Source organism: Anopheles merus, chromosome 2R (assembly GCF_017562075.2).
Source record: "Anopheles merus strain MAF chromosome 2R, AmerM5.1, whole genome shotgun sequence".
NCBI classification, from domain to species: Eukaryota; Metazoa; Arthropoda; class Insecta; order Diptera; family Culicidae; genus Anopheles; species Anopheles merus.
In genome coordinates this window covers 41,912,919-41,933,034 of record NC_054082.1, presented here as the reverse complement: position 1 = coordinate 41,933,034, position 20,116 = coordinate 41,912,919, and the positions used below count along the sequence as shown (strand labels likewise).

The 20,116-nt window shown below is 43.4% G+C and overlaps 1 protein-coding gene across 13 annotated transcripts in view; it reads right to left on the bottom strand.

The window, feature by feature from the left end:
- The window catches only part of LOC121589531 (RIMS-binding protein 2-like), a 91,120-nt gene that overhangs the window by 55,642 nt on the left and 15,362 nt on the right, over positions 1 to 20,116 (bottom strand). For all 13 annotated transcript variants that reach the window (XM_041908523.1, XM_041908515.1, XM_041908514.1 and 10 more), the window contains one exon: positions 8,261 to 8,368. In XM_041908523.1, the coding sequence (XP_041764457.1) occupies positions 8,261 to 8,365 (105 nt within the window). In that variant the 5' untranslated portion in view covers positions 8,366 to 8,368. The remainder of the gene's footprint in view (positions 1 to 8,260; positions 8,369 to 20,116) is intronic.

Here is a 20,116-nt window from a genome sequence, read left to right as displayed (position 1 = left end):
ACCACCGTTTTGCCTGGCGAAAGAGATGAACTTCGGCCAGCGTAATTGAATCGGGCAGCGTTGGGTGAGTGGTAGAAAGCACGGTGTGCTTGTTTTTCGAGGCTGCTATTTTTGGCAGCTCGTGTTGTTCTCCTGTGCAAAAGTTTTCCAGCGTCCTGCTACTACAAAACGTGCTTCGCTGTTCCAAACAACGAACAAGGGAAGAACAGAACCCAAACGTTTAGTTCGAAAGAAAGAGCCATCGTGGTGGTGGCTTTGCATTGCAATCTTGTTGCGAAACACGAAAAAGTTGGTTTGACCAAGTTTTAAGAAGATGTTGGAATACATTATTTTTCCTTAGAATGCTACTATCCTGCCGTCACCGCCGCAGCCATTTAGTATTACAGGTGTTGAGCTATATTCAAGATGGTATGAATCAGCAATCGTGGGACAGCTTTTTCCGTTCAATAATTTATATCGTATACATATTTAAATCGCTGATGTATAATTATGTGCATCGTTCTATTCTTCAAAATTCTAAAAACGGCAAATCTCAGACGACCTATATTACCTCAAATACTCGCCTCACATCATTCGGGCATTTGCATCAGGCCGCACTGTACGATGTGTGGCCCCCGGCAAAGACTGTCCCAAAAATTATTGATTTTCCATCGAATCAACTTCACCTTCGACTCGATTAACGGTTCCGCTTACGATCGGGAAAGCCCTCCGTCGAACCTTCCATAACCATTAAACGCGCTTTATGGTAATCTATTAAGCCATCAGTTGTTACCCGGCTCATAACGTCTTACGTTTGACTGGTCCCGAAAAAGTCAAGCCATTTTTTATGCTGGCAGACTATACTCATCCCGGTGCCCGTTCCTTTGCACCCGGGATGCAGGACCAGAAGAGATAGGTCAAAAATAGGGCACATTGTTTGGGGTTTGATGCGAGAGAGTTGCAGGAGAGTGAATAGGAAAACGCGGCAAAGAAAATCCATCCAAATGGATTTTGATTGCAAAGTCTTGTCCGTGTGAAGAGCTCGATGGAAATCGATACTTGAAACTGCGCTCGTACCAGTAGCGATACGGTTAGGCACTTATGGCTGGGTAAAGTGCTAGCTATTTTGTTAGTATGTGAGCATGTGCGTGTGTTGGTGTGGAGAAAACATTTTCCTTTCATCCCGCTTGGTAGAACGACAATTTGAATGGTTTTGTGGCCGATTGTGTCTACCCTTTTGTGCATCTACCAACGGTAGCTTCTACGGTTCATCGCCTCGAACGTTATGGCGTTAACGTCCTTATGCTTCCGTTACTCGAACCAAGATTTGAGATCTTAATGTACCTACTGTGCAACGTTAAAAACAAATAACTTTTATTTATTAATAATATAAATGAACCATTAAATACAAGTATGATGAAACACGTAAGATTATAAATAGCTGCATAGTTTACAATTTTAGTTGTTCTATGCGATATTACGTATGAGTATAAAGTACAGTCTCTTAGTCTCGTTAGCAATTAAAATTCATTGAAATCGACAACAAGCTTGTAAATAAAGAATTGGAATGTTTTTTTTTAATTTCGTAGCAAAGATTCCACTCGAAATTTAACTTGATTTTTTGTTTTGTTTTTCATAAGAACTTGGCTAGTTTAACAAACTACCGATTCTGTACACTATTGCACAATAAATCAAACATTGATGTTATTAGATAAAAAAAGGTCACACCTTCCTACTCTTCCCATGTTCTGTCCCCCGCTTACGATCCTGCGTGTGCCTGCGGTGTTGAAAACGCATAAATTATTGATACTTTTGACACCTGGAGTCTTTGGATCGTAGTTCCGATCTTGGGAGCTTCGCAACGGAAAGAGCCGAAAAACAAAATCCCAAACATACTAACTGGTACTGCCAGTGCTGACTGGCTTAACGTCCCTCACCCACCGTTGGGCTGGTTGAGTCAATTTACTGTCCAAACAGAAACATTCCTTTGCTAGCTGTTACAGCAAGCAATCCTCGTCGCTCTCGTCCGTGAATGTTTGCCGTGGAGCCGCGGCGTCTAGGACGGACACGTGGGCCTTACGCCTGCTGTTGACTTTAACAGGCATTCATCGACCGGCAGGAGAGGCATTTGTCGAAAAAAAAACAACCGACACAACGGAAAAGCCTCTCCAGCCCCAAAGCTAGATGAGGCACAATTGTCTAGAGTTATGAGTTACGGCCGACGTCTCATAAATAATAGAAGTTTCACGTTTTGCTTCATACTGCACGAAAGCTCTCATAAAAAAGGGAGAGAGAGAGAAATAGAAAGCGAAAGAGAAAACGTCCATACCACACACTTAGTGATTTTACCTTTCCACCGTCCAAGACATGTAACCTTTACGGTTACAGTCTGTGTGGCCCCCCGTCGGACCGTCACGGTTTGTTTGAAGTCTAAAAATATGCTTCAATCCACGACCGAACCGAACGAGTCCACTTAGGGCCATCCCCATCGCCAGCCAGCGCCATCGATCGGTTCTGTAAACGCCTACTTCTGGCCGCTCCTTGTCCACTGTCACCTACCCTACGTTTGAATGGTAACCGTTTTTCAATTGTCTTGTCATGATTAGAAGGATAAATTATGATTTACTGAATTGAGCGGGAGGCTCAATCCCATTTTTACATAGTCCTCGCGTCCATAGGCACTGCGGTTGTGTGAGTGGACACTACAGTAAGGTGGATTATTTTTCTTTTTACATCGCTTCCTTAATAAGAGCTTCAGCAGCATCGACCAATCGTACGAGAAAGGGTAGTTGAACGTTTGTTGCCCTAGCTCACATGGGAACTAGGATTGACACAAGAAGCGGTTTGCATATTTGCAATCCAACTGCTTTCGTCTGGGTAATATAATCAATGCAAAATTTTATAACCAGCTTTATCGCAGCTTGCTGTTCGCACTAGTAATATTGGTTATGTCTGTCTGTGGTCTGTGGAAGTTTCGCAGTGTCGTGTAGAGAGTGCGTCATTCCGTTAAGGTTTCTGGTTGGCGTGTCACACTGATTGCCTGCCATAAGGTGGAAATTATACGACCTCTCAGTATCATTGCAAACTCCGGAACCGGTACGATAAGCCACTCTGGTTCGATGTATGTGTGTGAGTGTATTTGCACTGATGCAATGAAAGTGAGGCACTTGTATAAGAACTGTTGACAGTGTTCTGCTTTATAAATGGATTAGTTTTCCATGATTAGATACTGTTCCGTTTTGTTACCAATTTTTTAAATGGCGTTCAAATGACACACATAAATTGAATATTCCCAGTAGTAGGCGTTTGAGTATTGTCACATTTCGAAATGTTTGATCTAAATTTCGTAGGTGACAACGAAACTCGATCCCAAGAATATTCAGCAACATAGATTTCCATTTTTGTTTTATATTACCAAAAGGCAAGCTTTTATTAGAACCCTAACTATAATGCCACGAAAGCCTACCAATAAACCTTGGAGCTCATGAGACAGTTGGAATAAATTTGTCCTGAAGAACATTTACCCTTTCTTCGAGCAAGAACCGATAAGATTGCGGGCGGGACAAATTTGAAAGCTAAAATGTGTTCCCTTTGTGGTAGGTATTTTAAAGCCACTTTTTCTGAGCGGTTAGAATTTGCTGAATTTGCCCATGGTTAATGGGATAGAGATAAAGCCAAGTAGTATATGAGAAAGCAAACATCCCATTGCCGAGTTAGAGAAAACTAGATCGTGTGGGATACAGTGTAATAAAATTCACTTTTAATAAAATTGAACAGGTTGCTGGTAGAAAGGTAATATCAAATAGTGAACAGCAGCAACAACACCAGAAGAGGAGGAAACCCGTTACAAAAAAACACGGTGAAATTCCTTTTCCTTAAGCTTCCAAATTTACTACGAACGAATGCTGAGTATTGCCCCGTTCGCAGCAGCTCTTACGGGGGCGCTGACTTCCGGCTTCCGGTCGTATCCCAAAAGTGATGGGCGTAGAGAAATAAGGGTATGTTTTTACACAATTCCAGGGGCAAGAAATGGAATAGATTGGAGTGGCGAAGGAGAAAAGCCTTTGCATAAACCATCAGCTCTCATCATCTTTCCCGGGTGCGCCTGCTACCCAAGATGTCGCTACGCAAGGGCGGGACTGTCAGGACTTTCATCGTACCTGGTGGAGATGTTGAAAGCTTGGGACTCCACACTAACATATACGGACACACACTGCAGTAGCTACACATGACTTTACGTGAATTGTACCACGGATCGCTCCCTGTTTTTCCGCCTGTTCCTGTTTTAGCGGACGGAAAGATTTTGAAGTTTAAAATCTTTATGACGATGGAAGCGCTGTGGCAAAGGAACGCGCTCTGGCGGAAGAATCATAAGCGATGCTGGAATAAATCCCACGCATAACAAGAGCGTGGTGAAGCTTCACTCATTTCCTCTCCGCCACCGCCTCCGTGTCTAACACACACTCACACACACAGCCCGTAAAGTGACGACTTTTGTCTGCCTTTTATGTTGGAAGTTTAGCATTCCGAACGTGCGCAGTGTCCTCGCGGTACATCTTTGCATGGTGGCAGCGTATGAACATTGAAACGACTGGCAAATAACCATTCGTACGACTTGTTTCATCGTTCTATCTCTTTCGTACCCTCACCGCCCGTGTAAAGTTAATCGTGGGAAGCAAAGAAATGTCTTCCACATCGTCGTCTTGCTCTCCCTAGAACACAAAGCAGGGCAAACTTTGCTTGAGCGGCTCGAGCTGCTCAGCTTCCAAAAAAGCTGGTGAACCACTAATTGGATGACGTTAGCACGGGTGTGTGTGTGTGTGTGTGTGTGTGTGTGTGTGTGTGTGTGTGTGTGTGTGTGTGTGTGTGTGTGTGTGTGTGTGTGTGTCTGTGTGCGCGTTTGAGAAATTTACAGCAAAACGAATCCCTAACGAATTCGGGGCCTGCCACGGCGGTTCGAACCGAGGCCGAGGCCAAACACCGGTGCCAGTTTGATGTGTGGTGTGTATGCGTATGTGTGGTGGTGGGCGTGTTGTTGCGGTCGGCTGGCTAATTTACCGGACCGACCTAAAATGTGCTAAAGGATCAAAGGATTGCCGTGGGTTCGAGCTGGCCTAAGGTTTTGGGGCATCAACGAGTGGATGCTTTCAAGTCAATTACAGTTGATGCCGGTTGGCAAAAGCTTGTGCTTATTTCATAGCTGCCTTTCTAGTGTGGGTGATGCTTTGCGGCCCTGGCTGGCTTCTCTCGAGCAGTCAGCATTAAAAAGGTACGCTTTCAAAACAAAAGTGGCATGAGTTTTGTAACTTTCAATCATGTCAGCCCAAATCCGAAATTGCATGTTTTATCTTACTATCGAAATGATTTATTTCATTTACCGTACACCGGTGTTTTGACCCGTTGGAGAGCTCTGGTGAATTTTGACGTACAATTCGTGCTACTGTTTCAGCCATTGGTGTGCCCAGACATGACGAAAATGAAATATACAACGCCTGCCTCAAGTGTGCTTTTAAGACAAGCAATGAGGTTGAGATTTTAGTTGCCCAGTGAACCTTAGCGAATAAAAGCATGAGGTACTTTTTGCAAAATTTCCTCCACACCACAAATCACCAAATGTAATGGCTACCATTTCCGCAGCTGACTGTTACTCCCCAAAATGGAAGGTGCTTTCAAGCGCCAAAATGAATCACATTTAGCGTGATTTTTGCTAGTGCGTGCCCGTTGCCTATTTTTTACCATTTTATCAGCTTACGAATGCTTTGACGTTTGGAAATAGTGGACAGGTGTACTGGAGGCAAATATTACGCTTCGCTCGTTCTACTACTTTTCACAGAATTAACCCCGCAAACACGCGAATTATCGTTCACGATGTCGCGAGATATGGACCTGGGACGAAACATGGAACGCGAGTGGGAGGAATGTGATAATGAGAGAAAAAAAAACTACGTTATAAATTTCTCTATTTGATTCCCATCACTCCTTCAGAAATCTGAAATTATTGTATGCGAATACATTCCGTCAGCAGAATCGGCCGAAAAACCGAAGGATTGTACCAACAGGGTGCGATATTTTAGTGCCGGCAATGTATGCTAATTTAAGGCAGTCTTATTTTTTGCTTCATTACTCCCCCGCTAGCGTGCAGGTAAACAATTTCGAAACAAATCATTTATGGGCCCACGCTCCGGTGTGCATAAAGCCCACCATTATACCGGTGGGTATCCGCGAAACGATCACCTCCGGCAAGCTGTGAAATTAAAATAGAACAAATGTTACCGTGTTGTTTTTCTGGCCATTGTGACGATGCCTCGGCCCGGTTGGTCGTTGTATATGAAATTGTTGTTTTTTCCTTCATTATTTTCGCGGTGGGCAAAGTGGAACATTTACATTTAATCAACCACTTCGGAAACTGTACTAAACGCAAACAACGCCAGGTACTCCGTGCCGGTACGCATGTTTGACCATTTCGCAAAACTTCGTCCACATAGCCCACTCATTTTCCTGGTCCTGGTCCAAAACATTTGCCCCGGTTTCGATTGGATTGTTATGCTCGTGCAATGTCTGTGGGCCTGTCTCGTGTAAGCGCTTCGTGCAAGGGGGCGAGTTCGATTGAATGAACCACATACACTTATTATAATTAACTTTCAATTTTGGAAATGATATTCCCAGGAGAAGTAGAGTGCAGGATACAAATTCTATTCAAACATTCTTCTTTGGACGTTGCCACTGGGAAAGGGACGTATGCTGTTGCACACTGTTAGGAGGAAATTATTCAACACGAGGTTTTATAATTGGCACGTGTGCCAAATTCAAAGGCTTTCGGTTTGGTTAAATAGAAAACATGGTGAATGTACCCTGCCAACCCTCATGTGTTGCGTATATGTACGCGTTGGTAATAATGGTACGAAGTTTGCGTAGCTTTTGTGGTGTACTGAGGGTAAACGTTTCAATTGTGCCAACCACAAGAGATGCTTCGTGGAGCAACAGACTACGCGACTCGTAAATTTAATTAAAACCTTTTAAACGGAACCAATATGGATGGGATGTTTTTGGCGAGCGAGGAATGCACCGTACGCTATAGATAGATGGTGTAAATTATCATCGAAGGGTAGGTGTTGTCATATGAAGATTTTTACCTACAAAACCGAAGGTAGCAGCTCTTTTTCATTGTTTATGATACTTTGAATGCTTATAATTGTATTTAATGTATTTAATACTTTGCTCGCCAAAGTCATTTTGATACGATACGCTTTGTGTTTGTTTTGGGTACGTTGTGGCTAATCAACTGGCACAAATCACAAACGATCTAATTATGCAGCAACGATATTCGATCCCAGCGTAAAGCTTAACGCGTGACTTAAAAGATCGAGAAAAAAGGTCGACGGATTCGAATCATGCACAATTAAGCATCAAGAGCTGTGAGGTTAATGAGAATTCTATGTTAATTTTTCTCATTTTATTCCAGTTCGTTCAGGTAATTCCAGTTGAACGTTCCAGTCAAACGTGCTGTTATTTGTCACTAAAATACTGAATGCTTGGTTGCTGCTGGCCCTGCTGACTAAAAGGTCACTTAAATGAGAAGGAAAATGACCTATGAAGATTGATAAATGAGGATGGGTTTGGGTCGTACTTGTATGTTTGTTGTTGAACCTTCGAAAACAATCAGCTTAAATATTGATGATGCTAATTCATCTTTCATTGTTGTTCCATTAAATGGTTCAGCAAAGTTTTTCAATTTACCCAACCAATCCACAAAAAATGCAGCAACAACTTAATTCTAATTACTTTTTTCTTCTTTTTATGTATCGGAAAGATAATTACAATTGAACAAAAGACAACCATGATTCAGTAAAATTACCAAAGTTTGAAAACTTATTGAAATTACATCTAATTTAATGAACATGATTTTTTTAAGTTGTTTGCACAAATGTTTGTACAAAAATATTAATTTATTCTGATATTACACTTCACTCTGGGTGTTGTCTCATATGATCTCTAAATGAGTGAACTATTCCCGATAATTTTCTTAGCTATAAACACGAGATGTAATTAATGATTAAATCAGCTGCAGAAGAGCTACGTTTCCTAAAATCGAAATGATTCCTTGATTTTCACGCCAATAACGTGTTCAAATCGTTAACATGATACCAAGCGTGATAAATAGAGAGCGCGTCTTCAATAGTGTAAAGGTAGGTATTTTTCCAAATACTTTGAAATGTGAAAATAAGCTGTTGGCACTGTGAAAATAGAAAAAGAAAAACTTCGCTACAGCTAGCTAACTTACCTGGTGTGCACGTTCTGCTTCTGCTCGTCGTGCTTCGGCATCCCGAAGTTGCATACTGAGTGAGTCCAACATGGCGTCAGACACCCACAGTGCGTCGTTGGACATCGTCTGAAAGCAGGGACAGAGAAAACAAACGAAAATTATCGCACCAATGAGACTGTGCAAAGTAAAGACACGCTTCTACCGCCTTTCATTTCTCCCCATCCGTCCCTGCCCCGTCTCTGCAAAGCTTACAAGTTTATTGCGTAAAGCAAAAAGCGGAGCCACCGTCTTTGCGCTTATTGCCGGCGAACAACGCTTTTGCGTGGACCATCCCCAAGAAATGTAAATTATTTCAAATGACTAACAATCTTCCACCCTAGCGGCGGCACCGGTTGCGGAAAACTGGTGGCGAAAGTTTCAACCCGAGACCGAGTGAGCCGAACGTCAAGCTGTCTGGCTCGATGGAATGGCGCAAATGGAGGTGCACGGTAGCTGATAAATGATTGTGACATGAAAATGGGAAATGGAAAAGCAGCACCAATGGTACCCTCAGGCTTGGCGAAGAATGTGGATGAACAAATCGTACGCGCACGGGAGATGAGGAAACTGGTCTAGCACGACTCGAAATTGGATACGCGCTCATAAGAGAATAGCTCGAACACACAATCCTGGAAACGGCGAAAGTGGATATTTGAGATACGCTCAAAAAAGAACAGCATGGCTTCTAATGACGCGTTGTACAGATTCCCGGCGCGTGATGGGATGACCCACGGGGGAAGAAAGCTACACTTGTATGCCATGCTCACCAGAGGAACGGCCCACGAAGATGAAAGCCAACGAAGGGTGCCATTATTCTTGCCACGTCGGGTGGGTAACGCAGAAGCAATTGCGTGTCGCTGAGCGGTAGCATTTCGGGGTGGAAAATACGTTCTGTACAGCCTTTGCAGCTCCCGTACGCTCGTTTACCCCTTCGAATCCGTCGGCCGTGTGACGTGGCCTACTTTCGTATCAGCGCCTCGGTACGACGTGAGCGTGAGCGGAGCTTTGTGTGGAAAATGTTAATTAGATACGGTCGGTTTGCGTCTAAGCAAAAGCGAGCGGGGCTGTGCTAAATGGAAAAGAGACAGGGTGCTTACTGCATGGTGGAGTAGTTGTTAAATTTTGTCCCGAAAGAGGTAGAGGCAGTGTCATACTGCGAGAGACAAATAAAGAATTCTAATGCTTCAAGTTTTTGTTTTATCAAAACGGCAAATACACAGAACACACACACACACACACTACTCTTCCGGCGCCAAACTCGTAAAGCATAATGCTACTGCCGCGAATGGGCTTGGGGATTTTTTTTTGTGTTTGTCTACCCACCCGGGGATGTGCCTTCCGTGCTAGCGAAGGCGTATATTTAACCTCCTATCCTTCGCCCCCTGCAGGATTAATATTCCTCCTGAGTCGTGAGCGAGCGTGCATCGACCCAGGCATTACCAGCCGCGTTGACCCACCCCGGGACAGGAGAGATGGTTGTTGTTGTTATTGTTGTTCTGTCCCGTGCCACAAATTATCTACCATCGCAAGTAATCAAATTTCGATTGGTCTTTCTCTGCTTCCACCCACCGCACGCAAACGACCAGTGGCACAAGTCGCCTGAGTGTATTCAAATTAAGGGCGATGTTTTATTCATCGATATCCTCGATCGGTTGATTGCTCGCTTTCGCTACTGTACTGTAGTGCACGAATAAACGGGCACCATAAAGCAACCAATGTGGCGCTTAAGCTTGCCAAGCCCTTTTTGCCCAGCTTTGGATGTGTATATTTTTATATACATTATTTGGTGACTGTCTTTTTGTTTTGCTTACCGTTGTACACTGCCCGTAATTGCAGCCAGGCACGGTTGCATGAAATTTTGAATGATTTGCTCGTTGTTTTAGAGTAGTGGCTTTGGTGGCTTTTTGTGTACTGTCTGCCGAAGAGGAAAATAGCAGGTTCTGCTACAATGCGCTTCTAGGAGCCCTTTTCTGTATTGCAGCGTTTGCACCTGATTGGTAGATGTCAATGGCTGGTGCTTGTAGTCGTGAAGGTGATCGGACGTACGTTAAATATTCAACGGGGCATACTTTGCTGCTCTCTCAATTATGTCACATTGATCTGCTGACGCTAAGGTGTTTTACAATTAGCGACTGGTGCACTTAAACGCATGCGTTATTATAGAATTACACAGAACTTTCAATTTGCAAAGTTGTTGGCCACGTTGTGAACTTGGCAACGGTTAGCTCATGCATTTTTGAATTGTTTGTACTCGTATGCATTTATTTTGTCGAAAAAAGGTTGAATCTATTTTAAATAATGTTTCGTAACGCTTTCTAAAACAGATTAAAACTTTGTCCACACAATTGTTAGCAATCAATATGACGAATTCTTCTATATATTCTATATTCTTCTATATATTCTATCAAAATAACCTTCCATTTCATTCATTTGAGTACTAGTAAGAAATATATCCTGCTAGTTGATTCATCTGTTCTTTAAATATAATCTTGAATGGGGATTTTTTGTGCAAAATGTAAAACATACGTTTTTATGTTTTAATTCATCAATTCTAACACCCAGCAACTAGATCCCAGAACACATCAAACGCATCATCTGCCAGAGATCATCGGGTGGTGATAGTCTTAATTGATTGCCTTTTTAGTACCTCTCCGATCACCTCCCTTGCCGCTGGCAACCTTGGGGTCAGCCAGACCCCACAACATTTACCCGTTGACCTTTCCGCGGCACTTGAAAGTGCAACCATGGCTGGTGATTTGAAATTAAGGATAATAATTGCATTCAATTACTGCTGCTTCGCTACAACAGTTTCTCCCAAACCCTCCCGTCGCTTTCTGTCATCGTACCTCTCAGTGGCCACCATGCTCTCTAGCCCGAATCCGGTTCGTATCCTTTCATCCCCCGGAACTGCGCCGGTTGCTATCATCAACGATGACTTCCGACCGGCTGAGACCGGGGTGCTCGGGATCGGAGCGAAATTGAATTAGGTTATAAATTATTACTCATTAACCTAGAAACTAGAACGCAAACGGGCCTCGTGCGCCTTCCGGGAAACCGGGGCTGGCAGAAGCCCATTTCCCCTCCTGTTCCGATAGTCGCTAGCAGAAGTGACAAGTTAAGTCCGACATTTTTGTTTTGTTTTGTTTGGTTTTTGCACTACCGTAGACCGAACTCCGTTTTGGAAGCTTCGAGCTTCTGGTTTGAAAGGATTGTAGCCCGATGCATGAAACCGTTTGCTGGCGGCAACCCATTACTTGCGCTTCCACTTGCGTTTCTACGAGTCTGTGCTGTTGTCTGCCAATGAAATGATAAATGAGATACGCCGTCGGAGGAAGATTGATTAGGGAATTATCGTCGTGCGGTGCATCGTGTTTGGGAGGCAAACTCGAACTCTTACTCATCGGTTAATAGCTTTCAAGTATTTTGCTTTTTTTTGTGCGATGCTACTACTTTCTGCAAATCTGAAAAAAAAATCAATTTGTGACGACCCAGAGATAGTAGAAAGTTTCAGTTTGACCGTTGTGCTGATTTTACTTTCAAAGGCTCAAGTTATTTATATCTCTTCAATTTCATTAAAGTTTTCAGATGTTGAAGCGTGTGGGAATATTGAAAAGCCGTGTTGTATGCAAATTTCTGCTCATGTTTTAGACGAATCGTTTTAGATTTCTGCCCACAATATCGATCGACATTATTCTGTTTTATATTTACAGCTCATCACACAGCCCCCACACAAAAATCAAGCCACGCAGAGGCCCCTCGGAGCACGGCAAAATAATTGATTCATGTTGTGTGAGTGTGAGTGTGTCCCTACCAGCCAGCCTTCTCCATCTTTATTAACCTGGACGCCGTTTCGAGCGCTTCGTTCACCTTCAAACTGGGGATTCGTTCATACGGCTGCCGCCAACTTCCGCCTACATCATCACAAATTTATAGACAATTGAGCAAATGGATTTTCCACAAGCTTCATAGGTTCCACAGGTACACGTGGCAGCGGGGACAGGGTGTCTGGAGCTCACATTTGAACTGCCTCGATGCCAGCCTCATATAAACCGTACAACCGTACCGCCCATCACCATTCGAGGCATACCTCGAGAGTCCAGCGAAAAACAGCATGTTTTTCATCGACTTCCGATGCTAACCGACTTCCGGTGGTGAAACGAGCCGAACATATGAAAGCACACACATATGCCCATATGTGAAGCACACATATGCCCTCACCCACACGTTCACTCGGGCAACACTCTGCACACGTATGTGAGACCTGTATCGACTTTTTTGCTGTCGACTGTCGCCTTCTTTGAGCTTTTCTCTCTCTCTCTCTCTCTCTCTCTCTCTCTCTCTCTCTCTCTCTTGCTCTCTTTCTCTCTCACCTCTTTCACACTGTGTCTCGCCTACAATCCACCGTTCGCGAACAAACAGGTAGAAAAGTAAACATTGTTCAAAGTGCAATACTGACGCCCACCCCATATTGAGCGAAAGAGGTCGTGGACGGGTGGTGAGGGTAGGTATCCTTTTCCGGTCCATGCCCGGCAGCCATCAACATCGAAGCTGCCCTGCTGATGGGTGATGTTGTTTTTGTTATTTGGCTGCCATTTTTATTCTGAAAAATAAACCATACCCACCCGGCCCGGTCACCCGGCGACCTTTTGGTCTCGCTTGCACGAAAAGTAGACAAAGTCTGAGCCGGTTTGTGAGTTCGTGAACGTGTGTATGTTTTTTTTTTTGCACTGTTATCCATGTAGCATATGGGTGACATTTTCCGGGAACAGCAGCTTCAACCAAACATAACACAGAAGAAACATTCCCGGTACATGGTTGATTGCTTTTTTTGTGGTTGTGTCTCGGTCTGGAATAAAGTGTATATGTGGGTGCTTGAAATTGAACCGCTAAGGGCAGTTTTGAAGTTTTCGGTATGTTTTCTTAGGCTCAAGTTTTTTTTAATGTTTAAAATTGTGCATATTATGCGATGACAATGTCTCACCAGTTGTTTAATTGTATTTTTGGTAATTGATTTAAGCAGTACAAGACGCAACAATTTCCAATAAAACTCTACTGGTCGGTAGTTTGAATCCTGCCAACACGGGCGTGTAACTTCAGAGATACATTAATAAACATTATCGACCATTTACTATGACTCGCGTGAGCAAATTGTTCTGCACGGCTCGTAATTTAGGCGCTGGGCACGTTCCGGTACTGCGCACGGCACTGGTCGAACGATTCCCCCGCCCCCCTCTTCCCCTTCACACCGTTGTCGATAAGCTGGCACAGGCGACCGAACGCGACCCAATTTCCGACGGCAATTCATTCTCAACCTCTCAACCACGAGCTCGTGCGTGCGTACAGTTGGTTCACAGGGCTTCGCGAGCTGAGGGGTTTTCTTTTTTCTTTTCGACCAACAACGCGGAGGAAGCGGCAAGGGTCAATCGCCAGAAAGGTAGGTTGCAAGCATGGATGGAATAATAAATCGAAGCTCCAGTACATCGCTTCGGGGGAAAAACGCTTCCGCTGCTGGCAACATCGAAGAAGAGGACAGTGCGTTCCAACATTTCTGTACAGTGGTGACAGAAGGGAATGATAGTAGCTATCTTGCGAAAGATCCGAATGCACATTGCTCAGCTGGTTGTCTTGTACGAACGAAAAGAAAAAAGCACTAGCAATGGAATAGCCACAAAAAGAAACCATAAAACATCACCAACACTTTCCCAGGCACGCAACGCAATCTAAGTGGCACGCGTTCGTAACGAAAGTACGTTACGTGCGATGAATTCTTGCAGGGATCCGGTGCGGTCTTGGCAGGCGAACGAATCTTACGGCCGCAATCGAAACCGATTTCGAATGCCCATGCTCGCACGCTTTTCAATAACGGTTGAGTTTGGGTTGCGTTACATGCAGTGGGAAGGCTGGGAGGATCGCCGCAGGTGTAGTAATGATTAAATTTTGCTTTAATTTTAAACACGAGCCAAAGTTCGAAGTACGTAAAAAATGAGTATGCTTATTGAATCTCACACTTTTAATATTAATGATATTAATGTAATAAAACATGAACCTGCAGATCGTTACAAGCATTTAAAACTAGGGCCGTTTCAAAGCAAATTTAAAAATTAACAAACTGGTCGAGATCTTAGCCACGGTAAAACAGTAACAAAAACCTCTCGAATTCAATACTTTGATTGGACTTAAATGCCATAAATTAAGAAAAAAAGATTATTTATTCAAAGACAAACTTTTTTATCGGTCAAAAATTGCAAACTCTGATATTTGCTACTACAGCCCTGCTCCTTCTAAAGACAGGAAGGTTAGGCAAAGCAAACATCACTCATGATTCCCTTTGTCAAAGGTCACCGATTTGGAAATGCGCTATCGTAATGTTTACCTGTAGAACCTTGAACTTTGAACTTTGCGAAGCGTTGAAAAAAAGTTCGTAAAAGCAAATAAAAACTATCGGTTACAATCATGCAAGCAGAACTGTGGCATACAGTTTACATCCGCTACGTCCCACAATCAGCATAACATCGTGGGTAGCAGTGCAAGCTATAGTGGATAAAATCAAAATATCAGCATCAAACCACCGGACAAACACGTTATGGCCGCCGTGATGTCACGAGCCTTTTGGACATCCGGTTCAAGTTAAATCATTTTCCTTGAAAAAGTCCTTGGGTAGAGAGTTGACGATAAAGCAATACAGTCCAATGGAACCGTATGATGATTGTTCCGATAAGACTTCTTCTTCTTTGGCGCAACAACCGCTGTCGGTCAAGGCCTGCCAGTACCCACTAGTAAAGTGAGCTTGGCTTTCAGTGACTTATTGTTACCATAGCAGGATAGTCAGTTCTGCGTATAGGAGCACGGTCTATTAGGGACTTGAACCCATGACGGGCATGTTGTTACGTCGTACAAGTTACAACTTGTACGTCGTACAACTTCGCGAGAATATGAGAAGTAAAAACATTCTATTGGTGTTTCTGGACTACATACATGCAATAAGTCAAATGCAAAAGATTTATAAAATATTCTAAAAACTTACGATTTCTTTTCTTCCTCTCATACATCACCTCACTCCACCTCATACATCACAATCATACACAAAAAAAATCACACATTGCAATAAGCCCCAAAATGACGGCGGGCTGAACCATCACTCATACTACGCGCTAACGATGCATGTTGAATGAAGGCACTAAATCGATACTGACATTAAGTATGATGCCTCTTGTCCAAACACACACCCATAATGTATCAACGTATAGGATAGCCAGCTGCAACGTGCAGCGTGTGCAACCGGCAAGCAACAATATTGAATTTTACTCGATTTTTTTCACCCCGCTTCGACCTCGTTTCGAAAGCAAGGGGTTTCCCGTTATCTCTCGAGCGCCAACATTGAAATGGTCGGAAGGAAAACTCTAGCATATGTTGCATGAACACTCTTATACATATTCCCACACGCCCACCCACACCGACACACATACACATTTCACTGTACAACCAATCAAGGCCAGCTTTATTTCGTACATATTTCCCAGTGCAATGCGGCTTGATTTGAATCACCACCACCATCAACCCATCCTCGATGGAGCCATTTCGGGCGGTACGGTATTTTATTTTGTTGCATTTAGGGAATGAGGGCTATGGAGCTAAAATCCATTCGCTACACTCAATTAGAGTGATTGAGTGAATGATGGTCGATCCTTCGGTCGATGTGTTGGATTGGTGTTAGAATTGTTCATCGAAAAGCGCAACCATCTTCGAGTTACGTGTCGTTTTTATCGTGTTCTTGTGTACCGAACACTTCAGTGCGAATATTGGTGGGAGCGAACCATATGGGGTGAAGGGTTCTGTACTTATAGTTTTATATTGTGCTATCGTTATGACGCATGTATTTGTTTTAATGTGCTGCAATTGATGATGTGGAAACGCAAAGCAAAATACAAGAATCAATAAAGAATTGGAATGATTAACGACCACCGTTGGGTTGTTGCAATCCGGTAGGAAAAAAACAACCCTTGTTTTCTAACAGCTTTTTCCTTGCCAAAACTCTCCACCAACATACAACTTTGTTTGTGCTTTCCATCTTTCCGTTAGGATAACAATCGCAAACATGTAATTTATTATTATTTTTACGACTATGTCCATCGACTTGGCCGACGAGTGGTAGTCGTAATTTTCCATATTGCTTTACGAGTAGGCTTGGGCTAGGCCTTTAGTAGATGTTCCATCGAAAATATTATCAACAGCAAACACCAGTGGTATTCGTTTTTCTTCTCAAGGCATCTTCTTATTCCTCTACTTTGTCCTACCATTTACGATCTACGTGATCATACCGACCAGATTCAAGCTTATCAGATCTATTTTTTCATGTAACTGGCGTGAATACGTGCAATACGTGAAGGTGGTATTTGGGTAGGAATCGATTCACGTCTAACTTTGTTGAAGCCGACCGGTCTATCGATTACATTAGCCCCATGCTAGGTTGTGTTGATATCAAAACAAAAAAAACACAACTGCCAACAGAAACAGATACAATTTAACAAATATTTGTTCTCATCACAAACCTTTGCGATCGTAAACAGTCTTTTCCATTCGACTCTCTCAACGGCAATTCAACCCCAAACGGCCAGCGCACGCCACGGTATCGTTACAAACTTGCACAGCGGTGGTGGCCTATTATACGGATGTGTGTAGCGATTGTTATGCGATCGAAAATGAGCAAATAAAAGTGTTCCTGGTCCGTTCAGTCACAGTCCACCCGCTCCCCGCAATCCTCCGGGTACTATCGGGTCACTGTACACCCTCCCAACCCGACGGAACGTTTGTCGTAAAGTTGAACAATTTCCTCCGTCCCTGATAGGACTCGGTTGTGTTGTGGGAACGGGAGAGGAGTACCAGATGGCGTGCTAGAAAAGTGTAATGGGCATAGATGAGTGCAGTCGTTTCCGGAGCACGGGAAGACTTCCGGAGTTGTTTTATGAATTGTTTTATTGATGCACTACAGACCGTAGCCCTGAGCTGGTTAATAGCTTGACAGGACTTATGCAAGTGCGAGAATGGCGTGTGTCCAGTAGCAGCCTGGATTGAAATAATACCATATAATGTCTGGAAAACGCTCTCTTGATATCTTTAAGTGTTCTAAGTGATTGTTGGGACATTTAAAGGTTTAAAGCTTTTGATAAATGGTCGATTAATTTAGTATATTGGATTTTTCTTATTTATCTTATTAATTTATTCTTTTACTTTCTTTTACTTTTTATTATTAATTCTTTGCTAGTTATTTTGAACAATCAAATAAGTGAGCAACTATTCGTTTCAATTGATCCAGCCTTCACAATAACCCATTTGTGTACAAACGCATTGATAGTTTCTGTTGTCGATTGCGCAATAAGATAATTGTGAAAAGTTTTGTTCCGTTCCGTACCAAGTAACAAAAACGCATGAATCAATAAAAAATGAGCATTATCCAAAGGCCGTGCCTTGATTTGGACAAACGGTGATTCCATTTTCCTTCCTCAAATTACTGCAATTAGAAAGACAACTTAAGCGGAACAGCTATTACCGGGTCTGTCACAACGCTTGCAGCACTCGAAACCAAGGACAAAGGGGTTTCGTGCACTTAAGCTCTTCCGTTATCGATCGCAGTCGATATTGATACCGGTGTTCGATACTGCAAAACCTATGTTACAGGCTGGCACTATAACATACTGCATACTTACAGCGCTGCTTATGGTATATACTGTCAGCGCTACCCACAACGTTCAACACCCCAAGGGAGAAGTGGAAGGCATGAGGCGTTGAGCAAGATATCTGCAACGGTTGTAGTTGTCGACGGCATCGCGTGTAGCACATCCGATTAAAGGATTTTGGCCACCACCAGGATTGGCTTCGATGGTTCGTGACAACGTTCTGTGATTTCGTGATTGTTCGAAAGCGATTGATTTGTGGGGATAAAAGCATAACACGCTATTACCAGCATTGCCTCCCTGACATACACTTCCAATAGCGGAAACTTTAATTACCATCACCACCACCACCACCACCACCACCACCACCATAGAGTGTATGTTTGTCATTAATCCCGCACTTCAGGCATGGTAAAGCGTGATGTTAGTCTCGCTACTTAGAAAGCAAATGGGAAGCGTCGGCATCCCACAGTCAGTAAAGTGTTTTGATTTGAAATATTGCCGCACTTGCAAGTGCGCAGTTGTTCAAGGCGACCTTTACTTCGGCTGTAATCCATCGAAACCATGCAAATGAGGGATGTAAATGTTGAGCTGATATTTATTGTCCACTATTCAAATCAAACCGCTTTTGGATTAAAGGATAAGCGATGGATTTGACGGAGACTCACAGATGACTTGGCAAAGAGTGAAGCATTACAATCAGTAAGGTATGGGTGGTTTAACGTTCTACTGTTTTAGTTAAGCTTTTCTCAAAACTGAGTGAGTAGATATTACAATGAAAATGTTTTCAGGAAAAATGTTTTACACTAGATTAAAACATTGTTAGCAATATAAAACACTAAACAAATTAACCTTAAATAGAAAACATACAACGAGTTATCATATGTTTATTCTCTTTTACTAAAACAATTAAATATCGAAACTATGTTGTTATTCGAACCCTCATGGAAGTTTCATCTTTCACCAGCCTGATTCGAGCAATCCGTAGAAAATAAAAACACTCCACTCTATAAACACAACCGATTCCGATTTTTTCCTTGTATCTGCTTCTTTTTCTCCCCCTAAAAAATCGCCTTTCCCTCTGCCTTGAACCACACTCTTCTCAAACAATAGCCAGTGTTTATTGAATAGTTTATGTGTTTCATAATTTTCATTATTGTAATAGGTGATGGGTGGAAAAGGACATCCGCGCAATAAAAGGAACAAAAGCCTTCTGGACAAATGGATTTGGCACACGGCCACACACTCGCACCGACGCCCCGAAGGGAGGAGTGTTTGGTGGTGATGATTTTACCATTGCTGTCAAAACCATTAAAAGCACCATAATGTTGGTGGATAAAATCATCTTTCCGTGGTGGTCCGTGGTACGGTAACACGCCGCAACATGGCGTAAGATTTGCTTCACAGCTTCGAACAAGCAGGAGAAGAAGAATAACCGAACCCTCGGAAAGAAAGCATCCTATTGCTCCCCCGAGAGACGCGGCCGGAAAATGTTCCGTCTATTTTAGGGTCAGCTGAAGCGTTTGCACTTGCTTCGGTCGCCTGGTCAGCATACAGAACAGCCTATTGTGTTGACGGGGGCTGCGATGGAGTGTGGGATATTGAGCTTTTCTCTCGAGCCGCCTTCAGAGCCCATGTGTAGCGTACGTCTTCCAAGAACATTTTCCGCATTTTGGATTATTTTAGTCCTCCGGTCCTCCGGTTGTGGCTTGCAATAATGGGACGCAGCAAAAGAACCCCAAAAAACCCGCAGCCACAAAATTGTACAGACAGTTCTTGCAAACCTGACGGCATTCGGTCGCTCGTTCGTGAATATCATTTCAAACTCATGCCCTTGCCCTCTTTCGGCCTCCGGAGAAAGGTACCATCAAGCTCTGACACATGGTGGAATGTGCTGGGGCGCGACCAAAACGAAACACATTTGCCTTTGAGCGAGCACAAAGAATGGAGAGCGCAGTGGAGAGTGGAGAAGGGAGAACTGTTCCAGCCACCAGGAGACACAAGGACCGTACCGAACCGCATCAGACATTTTGCTCACGTTTGGTAATATATCAGAAATTTATCATCTCCATACCACCACACTGCTGTGCACGACCGCTGCGCTCCAAAGCAAATCCTTAGGCAGGTCGAAGAAGCGCCGGCGGGTAGGCGGCCGAAATGGCCG